The sequence below is a fragment of the Equus quagga genome, chromosome 3 (assembly GCF_021613505.1).
Source record: "Equus quagga isolate Etosha38 chromosome 3, UCLA_HA_Equagga_1.0, whole genome shotgun sequence".
NCBI classification, from domain to species: domain Eukaryota; kingdom Metazoa; phylum Chordata; class Mammalia; order Perissodactyla; family Equidae; genus Equus; species Equus quagga.
The window spans coordinates 100,403,303-100,429,856 of NC_060269.1; the positions used below are offsets into that span (position 1 = coordinate 100,403,303).

A 26,554-nucleotide genomic window follows, 5' to 3' on the forward strand; every position below is an offset into this window, starting at 1 on the left:
AGGGGACAAGACATATGCATAAATAATTACAATCGCTTGGCAGAATCTCATAAAGGCAAAGAAATAGGTTCCAGAGTGTTAAGAGAATTTATGGGAGATTTTCTTTTTTCTTCTTCCAGTGTTATTGAGATAGGATTGACATACAACACTGTATAAGTCTAAGGTGTACAGCATAATGACTTGACATACGTATGTATTGTGAAATGATTACCACAATAAGTTTAGTTAACATCCATCACCTCATATAGTTACAAACATTTTTCTTTTCCTTGTGATGAGAACTTTTAAGGGGAGACTTTCTTTTCTTTTTTTTTTTAAAGATTTTATTTTTCCTTTTTCTCTCCAAAGCCCCCCCCGGTACATAGTTGTATATTTTTAGTTGTGGGTCCTGCCAGCTGTGGCATGTGCGATGTGACATGTGCGTCAGGCCTCAGCATGGCCTGACGAGCGGTGCCATGTCCACGCCCAGGATTGGAACCGGCAAAACCCTGGGCTGCAGAAGCAGAGTGCACGAACTTAACCACTCAGCCATGGGGCCGGCCCCAGGGGAAGACTTTCTGAAGAGGCTCCTTTTCTCTCTCCTCATCTTTCCTTAGTTTCTCTGCATACCCAATAAAAAAAGTTTTTGTTACCACATTGCAGATTCCTGTAGGAAAGACCCCTATTCCAGCATTATCACCTCATTAAATGTCAGCTAGAAGAGGACTGCAAACTTATGGTCTTGCAGGTCTTCCTTCTTCAGAAGTTTAGTTAAACTCTAAGACTATCATATTAGTAACAATTTAGCGCTTACGGTGTGCTAGGCACCAATCTAAGTGTTTTATTAAGCGTTAACTCGTTCAGTATAAATACAGAGTAGCTGGTGGTTCTTAAATGAGAGTAACTGAAGAAAAACTAAAGCCTTCCTGTTAGTTTCACTCATACATTTGCTTGTATTAGTGGACAAGTTTGCAGGGAAACATTAAGGAATCAATGTAGATGAGGCAGCTGTGAAAGGAGACTCGTGCTTCTTTGCAGGGAGCCTATTTGACCTTTGGCCTTCGTATCCATCGCTGTGTTTGTGCTGATCCCACCCAATGATGATTGAGTGTGGCAAGGATACTAAGGCCAGTTCCTGGGAGACACAGGACTCCCCTGATGAGTGACTGACTTGAGAATTCCCCATCAGCCTCGCTGAAAATTTCTTATCAGATATTACCTACCCAACCTTCCTTCCTATCCTCTTTCCTCCACAGGGGTCAGACCCACATCAGAGTCTGATGGCTTTCCCAGCATTCTTAGCTTCCTGCTCCATTTTCTCTTATAGGTGTTTTCCCTAATAAGTCTCTTACACCTTTACTCTCATCTTGCATTCTGCTTCTGCAGGGACTGAATTAACATAGTAGCCAATTATGAGGTGTCTGATTTAATGACGATGATGATGATATTTAGTGTTCTTCACAGACCAGTTGATTCACCTGTGCCATCTCTTTTAACCCTCACAATAACTCTGCTTTTATACTGTAAATGAGAAAACCAGCTGAATGGGTAATTAACAGTTTGGCTGGTTCACTCATCTAGTAAATGTCAATGAAAACTCTGACTCCCTGCTGCAGCCTTAACAATATCAATAGAGGCTCTTTAGCAATCATTTCTGCCCTCTATAATGTTTTTTTGCAGCTCATGCGGCATTGTGAAGTTAATGTGACCAATTCATTGATCTGTCATAAGTGAATTATTTTTGTACTTTTTGTTCTCCCTTTTAAATTTGGATTAAATGGGTATTTTAATAAGACATGCATAGGTAGGTATTATTGGTGAGAATGTTTTCCTTCTGCATAGTTCTTGACAAGTTAGCCATTTGCCTAAAGTGAGCACACTCAGCACCAGCCAGGGGAAAATTATGCTAATTAACAACGAGTCATGCTTCTTTGTGCCAGGTCCTCAGAAATTAGTTTTATAATTTCTACGCCAAGCATTCAGTTCTCACTTTAAGACAATTTTCAATGGTTTAAGTAATTTTAATGATTTTATATAACTTGATATTCAAAATGAACCATAATCACCCTTCTGTAAGCACAAATACACAGATGTATGCAAACTTATAAATGGACATGCCCAGACTCCCTGACCTGGGAGACGTGGGATAGGGAAATTACACTTTAACGGACTTTCAAGCCCCTGGAGTGGCAGTGTGGACGAATGGGGAAACCCATGGCCTAGACTGGAACGCAGACTCTCTATTTAGTCACTAAATGACATTGGGCAAGTTCATTCAATCTAAGATTGTTTCCTCGTTTGAAAAAATCGAGTAAAAATATCTCGAAGTTTTTCTAAAAATAAGGATACATGCCATAATGTATGTATATCACTTAGTAGAGCTACGTAGCACTCCATACCCTCTGTAAGTTGCAGTGGTTATTGTATGTTAAGTGTCTTTTGGCTCTTCTTTCTGCCCAGGCATCAGAGAAAAATGTAAATATGTGTTAGATCAATGATTCTCAGACTTTCAGATTGAGCCCCATCCCCAGAGATACTGGCTAGGTAGTTCTGGGATGCAGCTGGAGAAATTGCATTTCTCAAAAAATTCCCAGGTGCAGCTGCTGCTTGGGAATTTCCTGAGAACCACTGTTTTAGAACTCTAAACCTCCATCTCCATCTAGTGGTTGACTTATGAAATGCAACATATATGCGTTTTTAACACAATTTCATTTAACCCAATGAAATACATACTATCTTCATTTTACAAATGATGAAACTGAGATGCAAAAAAGATGAGGTAATCTGCTCAAGGTTTTACGAGTAGTAAATGGAGAACTGATAATTGGATCCAAGACTGTCAGACTCCAAAGCCAATGCTCTCACTCATTGTTACCTTGTCTAAAATACCTTTTCAGACCATTTTGCCCTGTAATTGCACTTCTGAAGAAATAAGCAGAGATACGGAGAAAGAGGCATAAAAATGTTTATCACAATATTATTTGTGATTGTGAAAAATCATAAGAAATTTCAAGTCTGTCATCAAAGGGAATAATAATATAGGTATACTTCAGAATATACAGACCACAAAAATGAAGGTTTAAGTATTTTTAATTTTGTGGAAATTGCTTAGATAATGTGAAGAGGGAAATGTATGATATGTCATAAAAGAATTGTTTTAAGACCCCCCTCCCCCGCCAGACACACATGTATGAGAAAATAGGCCAAAATATTAACATTGGATGGTGGGATTATGTGTTATTTTTATCTGTTCCCTTTTACTTTTCACTGTTTACCAAATATTCTACAATGAGTATGTATTTTGTAATTATAAAAATATTAGTCATTATTAATTATAATTTTTAATCAATTATTATATTAAAATTTGAGAAATTCTAAATTTCTATCCATTTAAAAAATGTATTTAAAGAAACAGTGATGTTTATTTGGCATCCACTCTGTGCTCAGCACAGTGCCAGTTGCTATGAGGGATACATAAGAAGAATGAGAACTGGGCCTCACTTCTTAGGAGTTTCCTTCCTCCATCTATAGGCAGAACCAACAGGAAAAAATTAGCACATGATATAAGACAATATGTGATTAACTATAAAAGATGATGTGCTGTGAGCTTTCTGGGTGGCTAAGGATGTCAGGCCTGGGGTAATTTTGGAAAGATATTAATGGAACAGGGCCTTCACGGATGGATGTAGAACTTTCTAGAACTACATGAGGCAGACAAAGAGACAAGAAAAAGCATAACATAAATGTACGAACAGAGACAGGATTGGCCTGCTCCTTTTTCTCTTTCAAATCTTTCACTTACATGCTTCATTTATACACATCCCCTCAAACTGGTAATATTTAGTTTTTCCATTGGTCAAGACCTTTCTGTTCCTTCCCTAGTGAATGTGCAGTTGTCCCTTATTTTCAGGAAATAGCCTAGCACTTCACCACTCCAACTTTGGCCTCCAACTGTCTGATTCGTCCTTACCTGGGAGCATTTCATAATACAGAATTGCAGGCCCCACTCCAGATCACAGACTCAAAATTTGCATTTTAACGAGATTTATGTGCACACGAAAGCTTGAGAAATGCCATATAGCAACACTGTCAGAAACACCCTGAATCCTAGGTAAAGGACACAGCTGCCAGCGTGGTTTAATAGCTGACACACTGACAAGGTTCTCCCCAAACGAAATATTCTACCATTATCTTTCTCTAAATGCCATGATTAGACTCACTCTTTAAGGGCTTGAAGGATGATTTGGGAGGACTACATTTAGCCAACACTTGAGAAGGAATCTTTTCACCAGGTTAACCACAGCAAATACCTACTTTATACAGCGCAGAAAGGAATGTGGCGTGGTTATTTGGATAAGCTCAGAGATAATTCCTGTCCAAGCTATGATGAAGCACAGAAATGGAGGGTGCTGGGTCCTCAGGCAGATGAAACAGGACACTGTGAGAGCAGAGGTCCTTGACTGAGGAGGTGATGGGGCATTGAGGGCAGCTTCATCAATTTCACAATTATTTCTGTGTCACGTTACAGCTCGGCGTCCTCCTTGCTGCTTTGTTTGAAGAATTCTCCTCTGCCAGTGTGGAATTTTGTTACCAGCTGAATCCTGTTTCTACATTTTATTGGCTATGAATTCAAAGTGGGAGAGAAAGGTCCAGTGACTGATGTTATCGGGCTATGGGTGAGGGACAGAGGCAAGGAAGAACAGGTGGATAAAACCAACAGCTGTATTCCGTTGTGAAACGGTGATTGTCTGTTTTCCATCAAGTGCAGTTTTCTTCTGAATTTTAATTGGGCTATTGGTCTGAGTCACAGTGAGACCTTTGAGGTTTTGTGAAGGAGGGAGAGAGCTGAAGATTTTAAGTTCAACATTTCTGGTTCCTTTTTTGGTTTTTAGACACGAAGTTTGGTTTCCTGAGGGCAAGATGAATTTTCTTTAGGGTCTTGATGGTCATGACTGAAGGAGACTGGAGTAAGTGAGGGCAGAGATATATCAAAACAAGTGAAAAAACGTAACTCAAAAGTCCTGTGAATTTTCTCTAAAGGTGTATAAAGTTAAGACTCTGATGTGAGTGACTAAAGTAAAACCGTTCAGGGGGTCCAAAAACCCAGAGGAAGAATCTCCATGATAATGGCTACTAGGCTAGGAGTTTTCAGAGGTGGCTGGACTGTACATTTCGTTTCCTACTTTTCTTCCTGCTTAAAGTGAAGAAGTGCAAGATTTCCTCCAGCCAACTGGATCAACGCCCAACTCCGCTCTAGAGAAATCTATTATAGGGCTGTGAGACAGAAAAGCTTAGAAGGCATGTGTGTTAGCCTTGCTGAATTATCTCCTGTGTTTGTCATCCTCAGGTATTATTTTTGACAACTTTATTTACTTTATCAGTTGAAGACATCACCAGGCTATCTCCAGCCATTTTGGAATCAGCAGATGATGACCACCAGCCATAGGAATTCACCATAGAAATGGGGCCCTGGCCGTGAGATGCAGGTACAGAGACAAGAAGGGATCATCTTCAGAGCCTGCCACCCCCACTGTGTGCACCTTAACCTTAGAGGTGACTTTAAAACCTTTATCAATAACTTAGCAAGGGCACATGCAATAATTTCTTTACTGTAAGGAACTCAGGCCTGGTATCCAGGTTGGCAGAAGGATACCTGTAGTGAGGAGATGAAGAGTTATTTTCTACAAGGGCATTTTTCATTCTTCTTTTTATTTTCACTTTCTATTCTCAAATCCAATAGATGTTTCTGTCCCACTGTGCTTTTACATTTTACGTTACATTATGCAATGTAGTTTATCATTAGATGATAAATTAACCTATGGTACCTCATAGATGAAGATGTGTCAACAGATCTACCAAAACAAACATGTGATGCCTACATTTTGACGAAATATTGAAGCGAATGAGTACTTTACAGTGAAAGTATCATGTCTAGATTAAAAAATCATTTGGAAAAAATAGTAAAATGTAACAATGTAGTTTTATTTTGATGAGGATGATTCTTAAGAGACGGTTTTCTATAGAATAAGTTAATGATTTTTCAATGTGTGATTAAAATATAAAACTGCTGGTGGTGGATTTAAGCAACTAGTGGATGGCCTAGATAAACTACCTCTAAGATCCCTTCTTACCCTGAGATTCTATGATGCAAACGTTGCTGAATATATAAAGCTACAGAGTGTGGTGGCTCATTCAGCATCCCAGATGGTTGACCTGCAGGTAAAGCACACTGCGGTATTTTCATGGGAGTTTTAAAATCTGTTTTAAAATCGGTCAATCAATAAATATTTATTGAGTATGTACTGTGTGCAAGACACTGTGCTAGGAGCTTTAGGAGACTCAAAGGACAACATCCTTTCCTTGGGAAGTTTTCAGCATTGTATTTTCCCAAATTTCTGAGATCTTATGAAATCTGCCCCAGGAAATTTTCTCCTAAGAAACTCCTTAGAGTGAGAAGGTAACTTCCTAGATATTCTGAGAATTCTTCCTTTTCTGGAAGGAATATACAGATAGCAGGCCAAAATGCCGTTAATAAAAACAAAACAAAACAAAACAGCTAGATGTATTCTAAGCAAGGCAGTATAGAAATATCTACTTCACAAAATAATTTACACTATTTAATCAAGATATGAAGAAAATATGTCTGAGAATAATTCTACCAGGACATGAAGAATAAGTCTTTTTGTTAGTAGTAGCATATACCAGTAGAATCACTTACAGTGTGCTATTAAAGAAAACTAACCATTGAGTGCTTCTCTTATTTGACTAGGACAGTATTTCCTAAAATGTACTCTTCAGATCCTGCAGATGATGAGTTGGTGATGGGGTGTGGCAAGTCCTACTCTTTATATCTGGCGGCTCAGTCATAGGGTGGCAGTCCTTCCCTCCCTCCCTTCCTAAACTTCATCCCCAGGCTGCTGGTTCTGGGTAACTAGGCTGTCTTCCCCCATACTTCTCCTTGAATGTGTTCCTCTGGTTGAGCTGTGTCTACCTTGTAAAGGCTACATGAAATTTAAAAAACAAAAGTACTATTTCTGAAATATATTCTACAATACGGTTAGGCTGGGCCAAGAAAAAAATTAGGATAGAAGGATAGAATTTAGAGAGTAGATACAAAAAAGGGAGAGAGATGATCTAGTGCTGCTCATCAAGCCATGCTGTGGTGGCGTCCCACATAAAATGGAGGAAGACTGGCACGGATGTTAGCTCAGGGCCAATCCTCCTTACCAAAAAAAAAAAAGAGAGAGAGAGAGATCTGAAAATGGTGTCACAGGGAAAAAGATAAATGCAAGGGAAGAAAGGAGTCAGAGAAGAAAGGGATTGATTGACAAGTGATACATTAGGAGACAGAACAGAAAGGTGGGAAGAGAGGAAGCCATAAAGGTAGATATAAAGACTAAGGATGGTTACAGACAGCTTAGTGTGTAAGAAGTGATAAAGAGAGAGAAGAATGAAGACGAAAGAATTGAAAGCTAAGTATAGAGTGGTTGAGAGAGAAAGAAAAGAAGGAAGAAAGAAAGGAAATGATAAGGGTAAAGAGAGAGGTAATGAAAGAAAAAAAATGCCAAAGGAGAATACTAACTAGGAAAAAAACTGACTAGGACCAACGCAAGAAAAAAATGTACAATACATCAGGATTATTCTGATGAATAGATCTCCATACATAAAATGGGAAGTTCATCTGCCTTTCCCTCTTGCAAAACCAGACAACTTTGCAAATATGGAACTTTGAGAGAAAATGGAAGAATCAATAAGCAATGGGAAGCTACCTCAGACAAGTGGCTTCCATGTTTCAAGGCAGCAGTGGTCCTGGCCTTCCTGCTTGGTTTTTAGGTCTGTGCTAATTAGTGACAGTACTGGATCTAGCGGCTCCCAGAGGCCTAACCACATCAGCATCACCTGAGCCACTACTCCTGTTGCTGGAATGGGGAAAAACTTAAGGATCACCAAGGGGGTCGGACACTTAATCAAGTCTTGGGGGGAAAAGTTTGGGAACCACTGTAGAATATCAGATGTAGAATATCAGGTATTTCCTTCCCCAAAGAATCCATGGTTGAAATAATCCCTAGGCCTGAAGTAGTAGGCAGTCTTGCACCTGGTCTTCTGGATCGGTCCCTATTTGAAGGTAATCAAATGAAGTGTGCTCATCTGCATTAAGTGGGTCTACACTTATACTCTGAAACTCTGCCCCAGTAGCTAACCCAGCCAATGAATTAGGAATTTCAGTAGGCATAATTGGATCCCCATCAAATAGGCCTGGCCTTCCAATGCTAGATGGAGTTCCAGCGCCGGAGGAGTGATACTTTGCTAAATTGGAGCCAAAGCATGGTAACTGTAGGATGCTAGGTGGCCTTTGTTGCTGCCTTTCACCTTCGTTTCCTTGTACTTCACTTTGGATTCCTTCTGGCTTGGGGCCTTCATCAGGTATATCGATAACAAGCTGCTCAGGAGTAAGGTCAACAGTTCTTTCATTGAGCTGGTTGCCTTCAAATATTCGTTCCAAAACATTGTTCCCATCTCCTCCAAGATCACTTTTGAGACAAGGTGTATTCTTTGGTTGAAGGGAACTGGCTTCAGGAATGGGCATAATTCCTCTTTGACCTAGTTGATTCTTTATAGAACATGGTATGTTCCTCCTCAGAGGGGACACATCATCTCCAAAAGGACTTGGGTTTTGACTTTCTCCAGGCAGTCTTTTCTCTGAGCTGTTTCCTTCGACAGGTGGGATGATTGTTGGGGAGATGGTATCTCTTGCATGGTTAGTGTGACTATCTTCCATATACAGAAGGCTGGTGTCTTGGTTCTCCCCTGGTAAGAGACCAAAGGATGGAGTGTAGTCTTGTAGAGCAAGTGGATTGTCCTCGGGCCCTATGGAGCCACCGACACAGCAAGGGCTTCTCTGGCTTAGGTGAAATAAATGTGCTTCTTTTTGACCTGCTGGGTAACTCAGAGGAATTGAGTCTGGGAAAGCCACATGTTCTCCCTCTGGTGAATTTAACCTAGTAATTTGCATGCCATAATTCAAATTCTCACCTTCAGGCCATGTTGGATTTTTCTGAAGCCCAGCCGGGGAGTTACTGGAATAGGGCTGGTTCTCTTTCTGGTGTGGTGGATTAGCAGGGGCTTTGTGTAAATTTGTTGGCTGATCCCAGAAATTTATGTTAAAGTATGGCCTTATTTCTTTCTGCCCTTGGGCTTGAATCCTGTGGTCCCAGGAGTTCCAAGAAGGAAATGGAGTGTTTTCTTCTTGTCCAATAACATCACTAGTATAATAGCCCTTGTTCTCCACAGGTGGTAATACAGTGGGAGCTGTATCATATGATAGAAAATTCTCATCTGGGTTCCAGGGGTAAAATTCACCATAAGGAAAATCCTCCCTGGGTTTCGATGGGTTATCTAAGGAATAGGGAAGATATTCTTTTTGTTGATTTGAGGTATATTGCTCACCCTCATAGTGCCTAACCGTTGGGCCTTGTTTAAGGCTTGACTCCTCCACACCCCATCTACTTTGTCCTGGGAAAGCTTCACCTCCAGTTGGATCAGTTGGGTCCTCTTCATTATAAAGGACTGTCTCTTTCACATCTGGAGTATTCACGGGGTACAGTGGATTTTTGAGTCGCCCCATAGTATTGGGAGAATAATTTCTCTCATCCCATGCATTGCCTCTAAAGTATGGTGAGTTTTCCCTGGGATCATAGGGGTAATAGTCAGGGTAGTAGACACCTCCTCTAGAGCCAAGGGAAGGGTGAGGTAAGTGTTCTTCCTGCCTCCCAGGATCTTCCTTAAAATGTGGAGAGATTTCTTGCTGGTTCCAAGTATTTCTTTCAGTGGGAAAATGTTCTCTTGCAGGGGAAGGGGTTTCCTCGGGATATACAGGCTGATATGTACTGTGCTGTAATTCTGGCTGGTTAGTTTCTGATTCATATGGGATTCTTCTTGGCTCTAAAATAATCCCTTTGGGCAAATTCTGGCTTTGAGTTTGTCCATCATAATTTGGGGCTCTTATGATATCTCCTCTTGGGTAGTAAGAGTTTTCACGTTGATCAACAGAATTAAAATTTGGGACTAGTATGTTACCTTCAGAGTGAGGCAGTTTATAATTTGGTTTGTTAATTCCATAGTCTTCAGAGTTTCTCCAGGGGCCAGGTGGATCCCTTGTAGGAATGACTATTTCTTTTTGATCAGGTGGCTTCTCTCTCGGGTTTTGGACTTTTTCGTTGAGGTCAACAGTATCATGTTTGGGACCCAGAGGAACATTGGTTACCACAGGAGGTTTATTCGGCCCCTGAGGCTTTCTTCTGATATTTGCTGGATTTCCTGCATTATTGGGAGAATTGCCTCTTGTAGTGGGAGTATAAGATTTGCGATAAATTGGATTTCCTGGAGGAACTGTTCGTTTGCCCTCCCAAGCAAAGGAGTTCCACTGAGGATCCCTTTGAACTTGATTTCGGTAGAAAGGCCCATTCTGTCTATTCCCTGTGGCAGTACCAGTGGGACGCCATTGTCTTCTTGCAGGAAAATTTCGGATGTTAGGATTTGGGTAATTTTCATGAATCTTTGGCTGACTTGGTCTCCATGGGATTTGACGTCTTGGTATTCCCTGGCCTGAAATATTAACTGTAGGGGGTAGGATGACCCCATTTTGAACTGTACGGTTGCTCACAGTGTTTGGCCCATAGCCACTGTTTCCTGTTGGGCTGGTGTCATTTCCACCCTGACTGCCTCTGGGGTTGGCTGCATTTGGTTGGGTGGAATTATTTTCAGGAACTGTTGAATTAGACGAGGGTTCAGTGGCTGGACTCTCTGCTTTAGGAGGATCTTCTTCTTTGGGTTTTTCAAAATCTTCAAACATCTCTTCTGAATAGTAAGGAGGACGACCCCCAAATCCATGATATCCGAAATATCCAAAGTAAGGATTCTGTAGGAAAGAAGACAGAAATCAATAATTACTCATTTCCCACCATAGTGCTGCTTGGAATTTTTTAAAGCGATAGGGAAATCTTATTAACCACGTGCTTCTTTTAACACCATTGTCTATGCTTTCTTTCTTGAAATTTAATTCCTCCGTGGTTTCCATGACCCTACGCCCTTCTGGTTCTCTCTTCTGGTACTCTAACTTTCCGACCGTTACTTCTCAGCTTTCTCTTCCTAGGCCTGGATTCTAAATGAGTTTTTGTTGTTGTTGTTGTTTGTTTTTTTTTGTGAGGATGATTGTCCCTGAGCTAACATCTGTGCCAATCTTCCTGTATTTTGTATGTGAGACGCTGCCACAACATGGCTTATTGATCTGTGCATAGGTTTGTGCTGGGGATCCAAACCTGTGAACCCTGGGCTACAGAAGTGGAGCTGGTGAACTTATCCACTATGCCACCAGGCCTACCCTGAGTTGTTCTTTTTTTTTTTTTTTTTTTAAGGATTCCATCTTCCATCTTCCTCATGCTTTTGTTCTTGTTTTACACAGCTGCCTTGAGCAATCTATTGCAGGCCAATTCTTTCAGTATGAATACATGCCAATGACTCCCAAAGCCATAACTCTGCCCCATTATACTGTCTCCTGAATTTGAGATAGCAAGACTGCTTCACTAAAGATCTCATGAGTATCTCCAACTGAATGTACCCAGACTGGACTCATTTACCCCAAAACCTCTTTCTCCAATATTCACCACTATTTACCCAATTTTCCAAGTTTCTGCTCTCTCCTTTGTTTTCCCCAGACAATTAATGACCAAATCCTATAAAATCTAAACTTTCGTCCTGGTCCCCTCCCTCTTTATCTCCAATACCTCTGAACTATTGCAATAGCTTTCTTACTGGTTACTCTGGATGTAATTTTTCTTTCCTCTAATCTTGCCTCTCTGTGGCCATCAGAATAGTGGAGGTTGGAGGGTGGGTGTGTGGGAAAATTCTGTCACTTTCCTTTTTAAAAATTATTTCAAGTTGCCCTTACCTTACAGTGTAAGCTAAATCCAATAGCATAACATATAAAGCAGTACAGCATGGTGCTAAAGAGTGGGGCTCTAGACAAATATGGGTTCAAATCCCTGTTCCACCAGTATTAGTACTAAAACTCTGGGATAACCTCAGTTTATTCATTTGTACAATGAAGATAATAAAATAATATCTACCTCATAGGTTTTCATGAGGGTCAAATGAGATAACATATGTAAGGTTCAGTTCCTGGTACTTAGTAAGTACTTAATAAGTGTTATACATTATATAATAGTAATAATAATAATTTTTAATAATCATCTGGTCCATAACTGTTACATCCAGTCTCATTTCCTCCCCCTCGTACTTGATGCAGTTGTATATCACAACTACTACTTGCAGCACAATTCGTAGTAGCCAAGACATGGAAACAACCTAAATGTCCATCAGTAAATGAATGCGTAAGGAAAATGTGGTATAGATATACAATGAAATATTATGCAACCTTAAAAAGAAGGAAACTGCAATATCCACCAACATGGATGAACCTTGAGGACATTAGGCTAAGTGAAATAAGCCAGTCATGGAAAAACAAATACTGCATCATTGCACCTATACGAGCTATCTAAAATAGTCAAACACATAGGATCAAAGAGTGGAGTGGTGATTGCCAGGGGCTGGACGGAGGGGCAATGAGGAGTTACTAATCGATGGGCATAAAGTTTGAGTTAAGCAAGACGAATAAGCCCTAGAGATCTGCTGTACAACCTTACACCTATAGTCCACAATGTTATATTGTACACTTCAAAATTTAAGAGGGTAGATCTCATGTTAAGTGTTCTTACCATAACAAAACAAAAATTAAAAAAAAAATCACAACTCCTACTCGTTCTCTGAGTACAGTATTTTATCGCTGTTTCAATGCCTTTGCTCATCACTTCTTCATATTGAACTTTCTCCTCACCTACACGTTTATCCCTCCTGGCAAAGTTGACTCATGTTTCAGGATTCGGCTTCAATGTTCCCTTTCTCTGCCCTGACTTCCATGGGCAGCATCAGACTCTACTTACAGCTGTCCACAGCAGGACAGACTTCTGCTATAACAGAATCCCACTGAATTTCCATTGTGTATTTTCCTGGGATTCTCCCCCGTGAAGTTTTTGAGCAAAAACATTCTTTTCATCTTTGTTTTCTCAGTACCTAGCACAGTGGGAAGTGCCTAAAGAATTTTTGGTTAATGAATGATTTAATCATCATGACCTCTCTCTCAGTCAGTATGTTTGTTAGGCATTTGTGTGGCATTTAGGTCATTTAGTTTTTCTTTGAAAGCAAGTACACCCTAGATAAAAAGTATTTTTATCCCCGTTTGTAGATGGAGATGATAAGACAGATGGACGAGGAGGTGTTTCCGACATCATGCAGGAAATTGGGCAGTGTCCCCAGGAGATGGAAAACAGACTTCTCAATGCCTGTGCTAACTGCCTAGGTCATTCTGCTTCCCTTTCTCATATTATGTTTGTGAAAATTTGAAGTACCAGTTTCTAAATTGCATATAATTATCGGAATCATTTTTATTTGGTATGATTTCACAGTGATATTTTTGAAAACAGTTTATACCGTTACTGACACAGTGGTTTTCAATGTTACTTAATTTTCACAGTTATTTTAACTCCCTCCCTATCCCCTTCCCCCTCCTCGCCCCCTAGAGCTGTCAGGTTTCCAAATTTCCCTGAGGACCTATCACATATTTAAGGAAAAAAAAGAAGTTAAGCTCCAGAGGTGGGGTGCTGTGCCACAATCACTATAATGACTCTTTTGATGACACTTGCTGGAATATTTTAACAGTAAATCACTCTGTGACATGCATTTGGCTCTTCTCCCAGTGTGGTGTAATAAAAAAGCCATTGGACAGGGAATCAGAAGACTTGGTTTCTGAGTCCAGTTTATCCACTAACTCACTGGGTGAAATTGAACGGTAATTTATCTTCTCAGGGCTTCAATTTACGTGTGCAATGAGGAAATTTCCTTCTGGGGATAACATTCTAAGATACTTTTACTTCCTTCTCTGCTTACTAATTGCTCCATCACTGTCTAGAGCCCAGCACCAACCTGGAGCAAAGGTTATTAGATTAGTCTTCTTAAAGAAAGAGAGAGAGAGATTTCAATACCTGCAGAGGAGAAATGATGTATCACATTTATTTTATTTTAGGTTTCTGGCTTAATTTGTTTCATTCTTTTCCCCTTGTATCATGGGTGCTTGAGCTACAGGTTCAAGTGTTGGATTTTAACTTTCTTATTAGATAGGGATTAAAAAAGCAGAGACTAATGGACTGTAATTCCTAATTGGGAACATGACTTTACTTGTACTTACCCCGCCTTCTTCATTGCTGCCTAGTGGACGTCCATAACCTGGTGGTAGCCTCTGAAAGGTGAAAAACACAGTGAACACGAGAGAAAGCCACTTTCTATGCTGTGACTTGTTTGTAAGACTCAAGGTGGTCTTAAAGTAGTTCAAGTCAGTGACTGGGTGTTAGAACTGTTAGCTTTTAGCTTCTGAGTCTTTAATTCTCACAATCTATCTATTAATAACTATAATCCATCAGTGAATACTGGTAAATACAAAACCTTCAGCTGGATCCTGGATTATCCTACTCAAAATACCATGTATGGCTGCATCTCCTAGCAATCACCCTGCTCCAACACCTCTAACACACATAGAGAAAGAGAGAGAGAGATTTGAGAGCTGTTAGGATCCAAACATCCTGGATTATTACTATAATATTTTTATTTGACCAAGGTTTATTTTCCTAATCAAACTTGGAGGCTGAGTTTCTGCTCAGGGAGGGTTTGGAAAAGCACAGTGAGAAGGTATAGAAAAGCAGTTCCACTCCCACAGACCTTAAAGAAGTTCTATGTGGATGAGATAAATGGCTACTTCAGCATGAGAATCATGCTCCTCTGCTTTTTAAATCTTCACCTGGTACTGCCTTAGTTTCCTTAGTTCGGTGTGGCTAGTAAAAGGATATCACTTTTCAGGGACAAAAAAGGTAAGGAACTCTTACTCTTGGAAATGAATTGTTCCTCATTGCTAAGAAGCCTTCTTGGTTATAGAGTTGTAGTCAAGAGAAACCAATGCCACAGCTGAATGCAGAGTCATCAGATATTTCTTCTTGCTGCTTTTAAGTTTAACAGCAACTGACCTTTAATATTTCTTTAGCTCAAAGAGTTTATTTTACAATTCATATTTTTAATGCCTGTGATACAATTTTTCAATACAGTCATGTGTTGCATAACGATGTTTCGATCACAAGGGACTTCAGATTCCTGGTGGTCCCATAAGATTCATACCATATAGCGTAGGTGTGTACTAGGCTATACCATCCAGGTTTGTGTAACTATATGATGTTCAACCAATGATGAAATAGCCTAGTAATGGATCTCAGAACGTGTCCATCATTAAGTGATGTATGACTGTATTATTTTGATTTTAATGATTTTAAACTTTAAAGGATTCTTATAAATATTGTTTTGTAAGATTCTTTACAATAAAATATTTGTGGTAGAAATAGTAAGATATGATAGAAAGATCTTAGTCTAATCATAATTTATCTTATGAGTTTCAAACTCTGCTTTGTTCCAATTTCCCATTACATTAAATGAACATAATGTGTGTTTTCTAATCTCTTAGGGAAGTGGGGAATAGTAACTAAGTAGCACAACCCTTTAACATCAATTCATTAACTAAGATATTAGTAGTTGTTTGGTGATTTAGACTGTGTTCATGCCACCAATTTGAATAAAAAATTCATTTAGAAAATTCTTTTTTTCTACGTGATTACTGATGTGATGATTTTGATTCGTACTTTCTACTGATTGGTATATGGTATTCCATTTAGAGCGTATGAACTTATATTAGTTTGAGATATAACATACTAATATTATTTTTCATTTCTAGTATAAAGAAAAAAAACTCACGTGTGGAACTTGCCACGGTGGCTGATGATATGGAAATAGCCCATTGCCGAATGGTGGGAATGCCTAGAGAGGAAGAAAGAATCAGGATGATGTGGAAGTGAGAAGAATGAATGAAAAATGAAAACAACCTATTAAATACAATTATTTGAAACTTGGGAGTCTACATCTCCCTTTGAATTAAACTGGGATTTTTCTTTAGGGCAGAGATGATAATAATAACATCAACAAGTATTAGTATTATTGAACACGTACGTTCTAGGTACTGTGCTGAGGATTTTATATTGGCGAGCTCATTTAATCGTCACATACCATAGAAGTTATGTGCTACTATTATTCCATTTCACTTAATATTTTGAGGTTCAGAGAAATTAAGTCACTTGCCCCAATCTCATAGCTGGTAAGTGATACAAGCCAGGATTCAAGTCCAAGACTGTCTTTTCATCCAATTTTGTATTCTCTCCATCTGAAAATAAGTGTTAATTGACTAAAAAAATGTATCTCAGAAGCTCCACACTAGATGAGATCTTGGGAGACCATTTGCTCATCTTCTTGCTTTAAGTCAGGACTACACTTATGTCATCCTGAAATACTAGAAGCAGTGTTACTTTTCAGGGTAATATTTTCGACCACCAAGGCATAGATCTGGAGGGGACTTAGAGATCATTTTGTTTACTTGTGGGGAACCTGGAGTCTAGAAAGGTGAAGTGACTTGCTCAAGATCATACAACTAAGAAGAGTTGGGGCAGAACTCGAATCTCTGGTCCCTGACTCTTCTGTTAGTGCTCCTGTTACTATACCATGCTGCCTCTGTATTTTAAAAGGAGCTTCTTTAAGGCAACAGAATTTGGGTAATTTTTAATCAACCAAGGCTAGAACTGACTTGCCAGGCAGTTTTGGATAGGTGATAACAACATTACCTTGGAAGAAAGTGTTAAAACTAAAGATTTTATTTCAAACGTAGCAGTACCTGTACTGAGCAGCATTGGAGAAAATATGTGTGTGGGGTAGTACAGCCCTCCTAATCCCTGTGAGGCCGTTCATGACTCTGGTTTGGAATTTCGCTGGGCAAGCCTCACCTGAGGTGGCTGGGCTTCCTCTTCGGCCTGAGTTTGGGCAGGCTGCTTTGGAGGTGACTTTTTTGGTTGAGTCTGGTTGGGCATTGGGGTCTCTGGGGCTTGATCAGTCTTGCTCTGAGGTTTTTGTGTTGAGGGAGATGATTTCTTTGGGCGCCCCATGATGGCTGGTGGCTGTGGCCACATGGGCATCTGGTACTGCGGGAAGAGCTGAGGGGGGAGTTGCATGCCATTTCCATACATAGGGCCCAGTTGTGCCATCTGCGAGAGTAGCAAATAGCAGTAAAATCACACAAGGGCTGAGATTCTAGCTCTCCCCACCCTCTAGTGTCAGTCTCTAAAACTCAGCCAAGGATCTTAAAAATCCTATGGAACTTAACAAGGAAAGCTTCAAGATCTAGCATGTCTTTAAATGTTGTCTTACAGAAATGTATTTCAGTCTTCTAGAAAACTAACCTAACAAACGAAACAAAAGCCTCAATTAAGTGAGAAATTTCAGCTTCAGAATTTGGCTGATGATTTCCTAACTCTGAAGCCCTCACTTATGTAAGAAGTATACAAGTCAGGTTATAGAGAAGTTGATGTCAAATTCAAAACTGTGACGTGTTACAGGCTGGACAAGGAAGAAAAAGGCAAAAAAATAAAAAATAAAAAGACAAAGGAATTGGAAGTGTTAAAAAACAACAACAAAAAGGCGAGAGAGAGAACAAAATTCCCTGTGTGTAAACACCCTTAGTTGGTTCCTGTGCTTCTTGATTACAGGTGAGTCATTACTTCTATTTTCATTATCAGAATCTCCACAATTACAAGGTTGTCAGGGAAGCAAAAGTAGCTATAATCTGAAAATGCTAATTTATGAATTGACCTCTTACAACATCAGCTCCCATTCAAACCTCTCTGGTTTAACACCAGTCTCCATCTTCAGTCTTTGTTAACGTCTCTCACTATCTATCGGATGACGTACACATAATACAGAGCAAATGCCGTGTGGATCGATGGAAGGTGAAATCGCAAATCTTGCATTAAAATGCAGGATTTCATGATAATTAAGTTGGTGAAAATTTCAAATCTCGGGCAAAGTCACTAAAACTGGGAATGAGAGTTTGAAAGAGTTGGGCCAATAAATAGTTGAAAAGAAAATTGACAATAATGATGATTTTAGGTGACTGGCTTTAAAAGAGAGTGACTTGAATGAAAAGGATTAAGAGAAAATTGATGAAGTCCTTGATTTTTCCCCCAGAATGTTTCCATGATTATGTCACAAAAGCCAAAAGTGATTCTTCTTCTTCTTACTGTGCTTTCGTACAGTCTTGTCAGAAAAATTATGCCAAAAGATCCTACTGATACTTGATTCATTATTAATTAGTTCTAAGGATTAGCACATAGTGGTAAGTAAAATCTAAATTTATTTAAATAAGAGGAATATTTATTTCATAATGTTTGGATTGTTTTTCAAAACAATCAAAATAAAATTTACCCCCTCCGCCGAGTATTTACTATGCTGTTTTTTTGTTCTCATTGTTTGTCATATATCTTGTGTGATCTTTGCCCAGAACTAATGTATCTTGGCTATAAGGAACACTTGTAATTAATAAATAATTTTTATTTACATGAAAGAGCGATAGTAATGGATAAGAAGAAAATTCGGTGTAAGGGGACAGGTGAAATGATTTTCCCCCTCGAAACTCTTATAATGATTATATTGTAATTAAAACATGTGGATAGCTATTGGTGTCTTTGTTTGCTAAGACAAATCTTATAATGTGATTTTCTCTATATAAACAAGAAATCATCAGAAATAATAAAAAGTGGAACTTACATGTGGTGAGTTCATAAAGTTGAATTGACCGTACCGCATCATCTGTGACAAAAGAAATCCGTTAATGTGGCACAAAGTATAACTTTATTCAATTAATCCACAGATCATAAAAATTAAGTTGGATTTCTTATTTTAAGGTAGAACAGTCATTATGTCTTTTAGTAGTTATGCATGAATTTAAAATAAGTATGCAATTAAAAAAATTTCTACGGCACTTTAATTGTTAAGTCAGAATTTTATTTTGAGAAGAATCAATATAAAAGAATAAAGAATAAAGATCTTGTCCACTTGGAAATTTTTCAACGTTCCATCCTACTCTTTTGTAGTTCAGGATATGAGAATGTGATAATTCTATGAAAAGATGATTCTTCTTTCTGATGTGTATTGAATTTGGCTAACATTCCTGGGTATGAGTCATGTAAAAGATATTTATACGCTTAAGTGTCTACCTTCTGACAACCCTGGGTATAAATGGCTTCCTTTGCCAGCTTGGAAACTTAGCAAAGAAGCCAATGTTAACTATACTTTAACACAGATTCGCATTCATCTTGCAAAGGAAGACTGCACTACACAGTAGGATGATGCTAGGGAAATTACTACTTTGCCTTGATTTGAGTTTAAGCCTTTCAAATCTTCCTCCCTCTGCCTCTTTCATAAGAAATGTTATATATCAGAAAGTTTTCCAAGCTTCTCCTTTTTTTATGAAATCTCAGGACAGGGCTCTGGGAAACTTCTCCCCAGAGACTGAACATACATACCTCCTCACTTTTACTGCTAAATCCAGGTATTCGGGGCATTTGCAGCTGGAAGGGAGAGAGCGTTGGTGACAAATTCAGAACATCAATTGAAATAAGCCCAATCACTGTTTCTAAGCTGTGCAGCGAAGAACACAAAAGTCCTAAAAAAATGTTTAATACTCACTGGCATAGCAACGGAATTACCAAGCAGACCTAGAAAGACCAGGAGAATCTTCATTTTTCCACTTGGTACCTGGAATACAAAACTGGATTTTATTTTTGGACTGTGAAGTAATTATGCTTGGGGCACTCTGCACTTATCTAGGCACTGGCCCACCTGTTTGTCAAGGAAAGTACACAAATAGACAATGATAGGGGACTTTGCTGCCATTTTTATTTTACGTCAAGAAACTATTGGATAGTTATTATCTGGTACTGTTCTAAGCAGCCAAAAGGGTCAGATTAAAAAGGGAAGATAAAGTAAGACAGAGAGAGGGAGAAAGAGAAAACATTGATGCTTGAGAAGTTGGAAGATGGTTCATAGCCCTGGAATGTGGAAATTAGAAATTACGAGTTTACCTAAAAAATATGAATATTGATGGTTGCTAGGCTGGTTTAGAAAGGCATAGTAATGTCTGACTATATTCACCGTTCAGAATAATCTAAGTTTCAGTGAGAACACACTCCAAAATCAGTTCTTTGAGCTACTTTCTATGATACTGTAGACAACATTCCATTATATAGAAGCTAATTAAAGACACTGGAATATTCCAGAATCCTATCCTTTTCTTCTTTCATTTATTGGTGGTTATTATTATTGTTATTATCATTATTTTATCTTTTTAAAAATCACTTCTGCTCAAGTGTTGGTCAGAGAAATAGGAAAACATAGGCAAAACTATAAATTTATCTCTTTGTTAGATACTTTGATTAAACATATAGAAGAAAAGACTGAAACAAAAGACTTGTATATGAAGTTTGGAGATTGTTTTCATTTGTCCCAGTCTAGTTAATTATGCAAGTCTTCTATAATTAAGGCTTGTATTTACATCTTTGGACAAGGTTTATTCTGAAGCATTTCCTTGGGTACTTGCTTAAGAAAACTCTGTTCTATTTGCATATATAATAGAGGAAAATAAAGATTTTAAGCAGAATGATTTATTTTCATGGTATGTCAGATAGAACACAATTCCCAGCATAGTTACCAGCATATAGACACCAGTAGTTGCTCATTTCTTTTGTTCCTTCTTCCTTTTTTCTGGGCATGAAATGCATCTAGCAGTGATTTGAGCCAATGCTCACCCTTCTTCTTATTTCCCATAGGAGCAATATAACTAAAGGATACTTCAGTATTTTCCTAAATTGTGGGTGTAATCAATTACCTTTCATATATCAGAGAAATTGGGAGAGCATAACTAACCAAAGAAGGCGTAATATGTAAATACGTTTTCTGCTAAAGATTTTCAGAATCATAATATTGTAGGGAATTAAAAATAACAATTGAACTAGTGTGTTTAATATAGTCTACAACAACACAAGAAAGCTAATAAAGAGAATATTGGTGAAGGCTTTCCTTTCTGAATCTACTTTCTAAGATTATGGCCCAAGATTTTGGGGCACTTTTGGACTTTTAATTTCTCACTTGCTTAATTATCCATTTAATCTCAATAGTAGCTGTTACAGAAATTTTTGATAATGTTACACACTAATGTAGTAAGATGTGGTCTTTTATTTTGCAAACATAAAATGCCACTCATTTTATCTTTTATAAAATTAATATATTACATTGGATGACTTTTAAGATTCTTTCCATCTCTAAAAGTTCATGATTGGATGAAAGCCTATGATTAGTTATATTTTAAACTGAAAATAACACTCCTAATGATTTCTCTGGAGTACAATGACCGTGTAAGTTCTTATTTCTTCCATCCCATTTGTGAACTCAGATCCTCTGTGCTTCTTCTGACATATTTAAATAGTGTTTTATCATCTCAAGTATATTTCTGATAATATTTATTTGATATGTGACCTGTATGTACCAGGAAAAATGAATGAAAATACTCACCAAGTCATCTAGCTTAGGAAAAGAGGTTCCATGTCTGCACGGAAGCAGCAACATTTTTTCACCAAAATTTTCATAAGCCTTTAAGAAAAATACAGATTTGGCATGAGAAAAAATTCAAATATAGAAATGAAACAAATAAATAAAATGAATAGCAAAACTTCAGCTCTAAGGCAGCAAATGTCATGTTAATTACTTTATCCATTCATACCCTTAATAGAGGGTCTTCCAAGTCAAGCCTTATGTCTTATTGCTTTAAGAGTGGTCTGAGCTAAATCAGAGAGGAAATGACCCAGGCACTGTATTTTGAGATACTTCTAGTGCGAGGTTGACAAAACTTGGCTGCTCTACAGGGAATATACAAAAGCACAGTATTAAATGAGATCTAAGCAACTTGGAAGAAAACTTATAAGGAAAACAAATACACCAAGTAAACCAAGGAATTTAAAGTTTGATCAGAAGATCAGTCTTCAAATAATGGTTATAAAACCAACATAAAAAATACAACAAGGAAGTCAGCCAACATCTGTGAATTAAGTTCACTATTTGGCACTATCTTATTTATGTTGATAACCCTAATACTCACCCAATGCCAGTTAGAAGCTCGAATACATAAAAAATAACTTTTACCTGAACTTTGTTAGCCTGTCTTTGAAATATATTCTTAATGGTCTACAGTGGAAATGACTACAAATTTCTGAAGCCAGGGAGATCTCAAGGAGCAAGACATTTATTTCTTAATAATAAAACAAAAATTCTTCATGTAGATGTCACGTTCAGTACCAAAAAGGCTTAAAATAAAGACTCCTTCTTGTCAGAAAGCTTGGAATAGCAAGGTTACATTTAAGCACTGGTGCAGACCTGCACAACCAATCAGCTTTGAGAAAAATGGTTTTGCCATCACAAGAGTTTGGGTAAAAAAACACATCCAATGTAAAATGTATAATGTGTTATTAGAGGAGCTGTCAAATCAAGGCTCTTATTATGTATAATAACAGTCCAGGAAAATGAGCTTACAGCAGTAAGATTTAGAAGATGCTTTCCTTGATGAATTTGGGCCTTTTCAAGTATAGAAACTTCGTTTATACAAAGATATTTAGGCAACAAAGGTGAAAATTAACTATATGCTGTTGTCATAAATCATTGAACATCATCAAAAGGCAGGCCACTATATGTAATTAATTTAATACATTTAATAATATATATTTAATATGTAATTAAAAATTAACTGAAATGTCATATTCATGGACAACTCAGTGACTTGATTTGATTAGAATTACATAAGGCAACCAGTATTCCTTTTGAAGTCGAATATAGTTTAGTCACTGTGGATTCAGAGTTTTCGAAGAGCTAGGCAAAATGACAAATGAACTCTCAGCTCTTCAGGACAATACGACCTCATGAAAATAGAAGTCAAGAAATTCACTGAAAGGGTTATGTTATGGATGTTTATTGAAATCTGACTCTCCATATTAAAGATTTCACTTCTAAATAAATGCGATAATTCTACTTTTCATTGGAAAGAGCAAGTTTTGCTATCTTGCTGAACTTGGATTCTCCTGTTTGCTTATGGCTCCACGAGAGAAAACATCTGTAGTGGTGACATTTATTTACTTTAATATTGGCATTTAAAAATTACGAATGTTTGAATTTGATGCCAAGGGCTGGTTCCTACTGGATATGATTGTGCATATCAGTTCATACAGTGGTTCCATAAGGTGCTATTCTTCCAGAACAGACGAGGTGCCATGTCCTTCCTCTTGGGCCAAATAAAACTGAATTTCTTAGCCACCTCCCCTCCCTGAATTTCGTGCCACAAAGAATAAAATTGCACTGGAATATTTGACTTTAAGCTATAAATATCTTTTAAGTCTGTACATATCCGAGATGTGCAGAGGCGTATCTGCTCTAAGCGCCTGTCTGTCTCTGTCTGATTTTGTAGAAACCGAGTAGTAATTATAACACTGTTTGTACTGGGTGTAAATCGAGATGAATTTGCAAGTGGTAGGATACCTAGGGGACGTGTATTCATAGAGGTGAAATGGGAATGGTGATGCTGGACGACCCTGGCCTCTGCCTGTGCCCTTCATGTAAAGACTGGAATTTTGATTTCGCCCTTAGCCATGTAGATTATTGGGAGTTGCCACTAAACCTCACTTTTGATTGCTTTCTCTATTTACCCTTATTCTCTCTGCTTCAAGGCTGCTTAATGGTCATGAAATAATCTATATTTTATAAATCCGGCCAAGCTGTTGAGTGGGTGAATTCTTAGTAGTGGTGGATCAGATTGAAGAAAAAATTGTCTCTTTTTTATTTCAAAACACTAAAGAAGTGCTTAGCTTGATACAATATTTTCAAACCAGTCCTTTGTGACCTTTTCTCATTTACTCCAATCTTCTCTGCTTATTTTATGAATTGTTCCCCCTCCAAACAATTACAACTGTTTGTGAACGTGTTTATGATTTGGCTTTAAAAATTTTTTAAGTGTATCTCTTTTTTTTCGTTCTCAACGTTCCCCTTCTTGTCTGTAAAACAAGAGATCTGTAAACTCACGAAACTGTGTATAAGAATTTGTGTGTTTGTATGTAAATGCACTTTTTTTTCCCTGAAGCAGAACCCATATCCTCCAAGAGTCCGTGACCTGCCCACTTTTCTTGGCCTCCAATTTTTAAGACCCTCTCATTGCCCTAGAGTTGAAGCAGCTGGGAGCAGACGAGTCTTCTGGTTTCTTCCTCTAGACATGGTGGAAAGAGGCCAGGCTTTGCAGTTGCCAGATCTGAGTTTAACCTTCCACGAATTAAGCAACTGTTCCAGTTCCTGTTCAGTAAAATGGGGGTAATAAGTTTCTTCCGAGACGTGAACTAAATCATGTATGAAAGTGGTACCTTGGAGGCACTGAGTGATGGTCAGTGACTGATCAATACAGGAAGGTACTTTTATGGTTCCTCATTGCACCTTATAATGATTTAGTAAGGACTTATGAGTAACAAAGGCAGTCATAGTTCTCAGAGCAAATAGATTCTCTTCTGAGCACAACTGGAATTCTGTAATTATTATTAGGAGAACAGTCCAACACTGCAGGATTACTGAATGAAGCACTTCAAATAAAGTAGTGTCTTAGGAATCCGTTTCTGGTGGCTGAATAGTTTCTAAGCATCCACAGCTTGACTTTTCTTTGGAAGCATTCAATAGCATATCCTCCAGCCTTAAATGTGAGAAACTCTTCTATCATAAGAGAAGAGAAGGTGTAGTTTAATCCCTCACAGGTTAAATAGTTAATACTTTTTTCTATAAATATTTCCTAACTGATATTCTATAAATATTTCCTGAGTGGCCTCTTCATGCAAAACCCCAGTTTAGGTGCCCGCTCATCCTGCACAAGATATTAGGATAGGAAATTTTCTGAGCTAGAACACAGTATTGGGTTCAAATTTTGATTTCTAAGACTTACTTGTTTTAAAATCTTGGTCAAGCGACTTCATCTCTTTAAGCCTCAATTTCCTCATCGGTAAAGTGCAGGACAACAGTATTTCCTTCATCGGTTTGTTAAGAATTTAATAAGATAATTAGAGGCTGGCCGTGTGGCCAAGTGGTTAAGTTCACACACTCCCCTGCAGGCGGCCCAGTGTTTCGTTGGTTTGAATCCTGGGCGCGGACATGGCACTGCTCATCAAACCACGCTGAGGCAGCATCCCACATGCCACAACTAGAAGGACCCACAACGAAGAATATACAACTATGTACCGGGGGGCTTTGGGGAGAAAAAGGAAAAAAATAAAATCTTAAAAAAAAAAAAGAATTTAATAAGATAATTCATTTAAAGTTCTTAGCACATAGCTCAAATACATGTTATAAATAAATAGATACGTAAGTGTTACTTATGATTATGATTAGAGCTTGCTTGATAGCTGCTTTAATACTGACCACTGACCTATTTCCTAAAGACTTTTGAGGAATGTTTCACTTCATTTTGCTTATTCATTAAAAAACAAAAACAGAAAACAAATGAAAATCCTCCTAAGGAGCAACCAAACATGCGTAAACAGAGTATAGAGAAAAGCAACTGGATCGTAAAGTTTATCAGGTTTATGCGTTAAGTCCAGCTTTCAGTCTCCAAATAGGAAAGCTACTCTGTGATGTCGGGAGTTACTGCTGGTGCGTGGTTATTTGTCTGGACCACCCTCAGAGGTAGTGTTTACTTCTTGGAGCTCTGAGTAATAACTCTCTTATATGTACTCAAGATCAGCTTAAAAATGATTCAGGTCTAAGAAGTCTCTCTTATTCTCCATGTTCTCTCTTCATCCTGAAAAGAAAATGTTACCCAATGATTAAGAACACAGGCCTCGGGGTTGGAAATATTGAGTAACGTGCATACTGTGCTTAGAACAGTACCTGACTCATAGTAAGGGCTTCATCTCACTTAGATGTTTTTCTACTTCTTATGCTTCATATAAGCTGGTTGTGATGCCATCTCATCATGGAAATAATATATTAACTGATGATTTACTGTATGTATTGGGTGCTGCTCTAGACACATGGATTAATGCTCCTTTATTCCTTGCAACAACTCTCTGAGATAGTTTCTGTTATGCGCATTTCACTATAAGGAAACCAAGACACAGAAAGATTAGGTAGCTTGTTCAGGGTTACTCAGCCAGTAAGTGGGTAAAGCCAGACAATTTGGCTCCAAAGTCCTTGAACTGTCATCCGCTCCTTGCTGCCTTGGCTGAATTGAAGCAATGGTGTTAAGACCCAGCTTCCGTAGCTTTCCCTTTCATAACAACGGTTACCATTGTTCCTGTTTGGATGTCTTCATTTTAACTGTGGAGAAAAATCACAGGGAGTCAGAATAGCTAATTTCTAGTTCTTGATTGATTACTCACCAACCCTGGGGCTTTGGGAAGGTCATTAGACTTCACTGTGCTTCAGTGTCCTTAACAAGAACCTGTCTATTTGTTTTCCAAAGCATGTGATATTGTCC

At 38.3% G+C, this 26,554-nt stretch overlaps 1 protein-coding gene across 1 annotated transcript; it reads right to left on the reverse strand.

Moving 5' to 3' along the window:
- Positions 1-8,044: 8,044 nt before the first annotated feature.
- Positions 8,045-21,630, reverse strand: ENAM (enamelin). The gene is made up of 8 exons (XM_046655583.1): positions 21,577-21,630; positions 19,696-19,764; positions 19,533-19,577; positions 18,775-18,816; positions 16,959-17,216; positions 15,883-15,945; positions 14,279-14,329; positions 8,045-10,897 (listed from the first exon to the last, which is right to left on the reverse strand). Exons 1-8 carry the CDS (start codon positions 21,628-21,630, stop codon positions 8,045-8,047), a joined length of 3,435 nt encoding a protein of 1,144 aa, XP_046511539.1.
- Between the last annotated feature and the right edge of the window lie 4,924 nt (positions 21,631-26,554).

What these genes read in the sequence shown, in the direction of transcription:
- ENAM (XM_046655583.1), bottom strand. Translation starts at nt 21,630, where the DNA reads ATGTTGCTGCTTCCGTGCAGACATGGAACCTCTTTTCCTAAGCTAGAT. An exon ending in TTCCTAAGCTAGATGACTTG is followed by an intron (nt 19,765 to 21,576) that starts GTGAGTATTTTC and finishes TTTGTATTCCAG; the next exon opens with GTACCAAGTGGAAAAATGAA. An exon ending in GCAGCAATGAAGAAGGCGGG is followed by an intron (nt 10,898 to 14,278) that starts GTAAGTACAAGT and finishes TCTTTCCTACAG; the next exon opens with AATCCTTACTTTGGATATTT.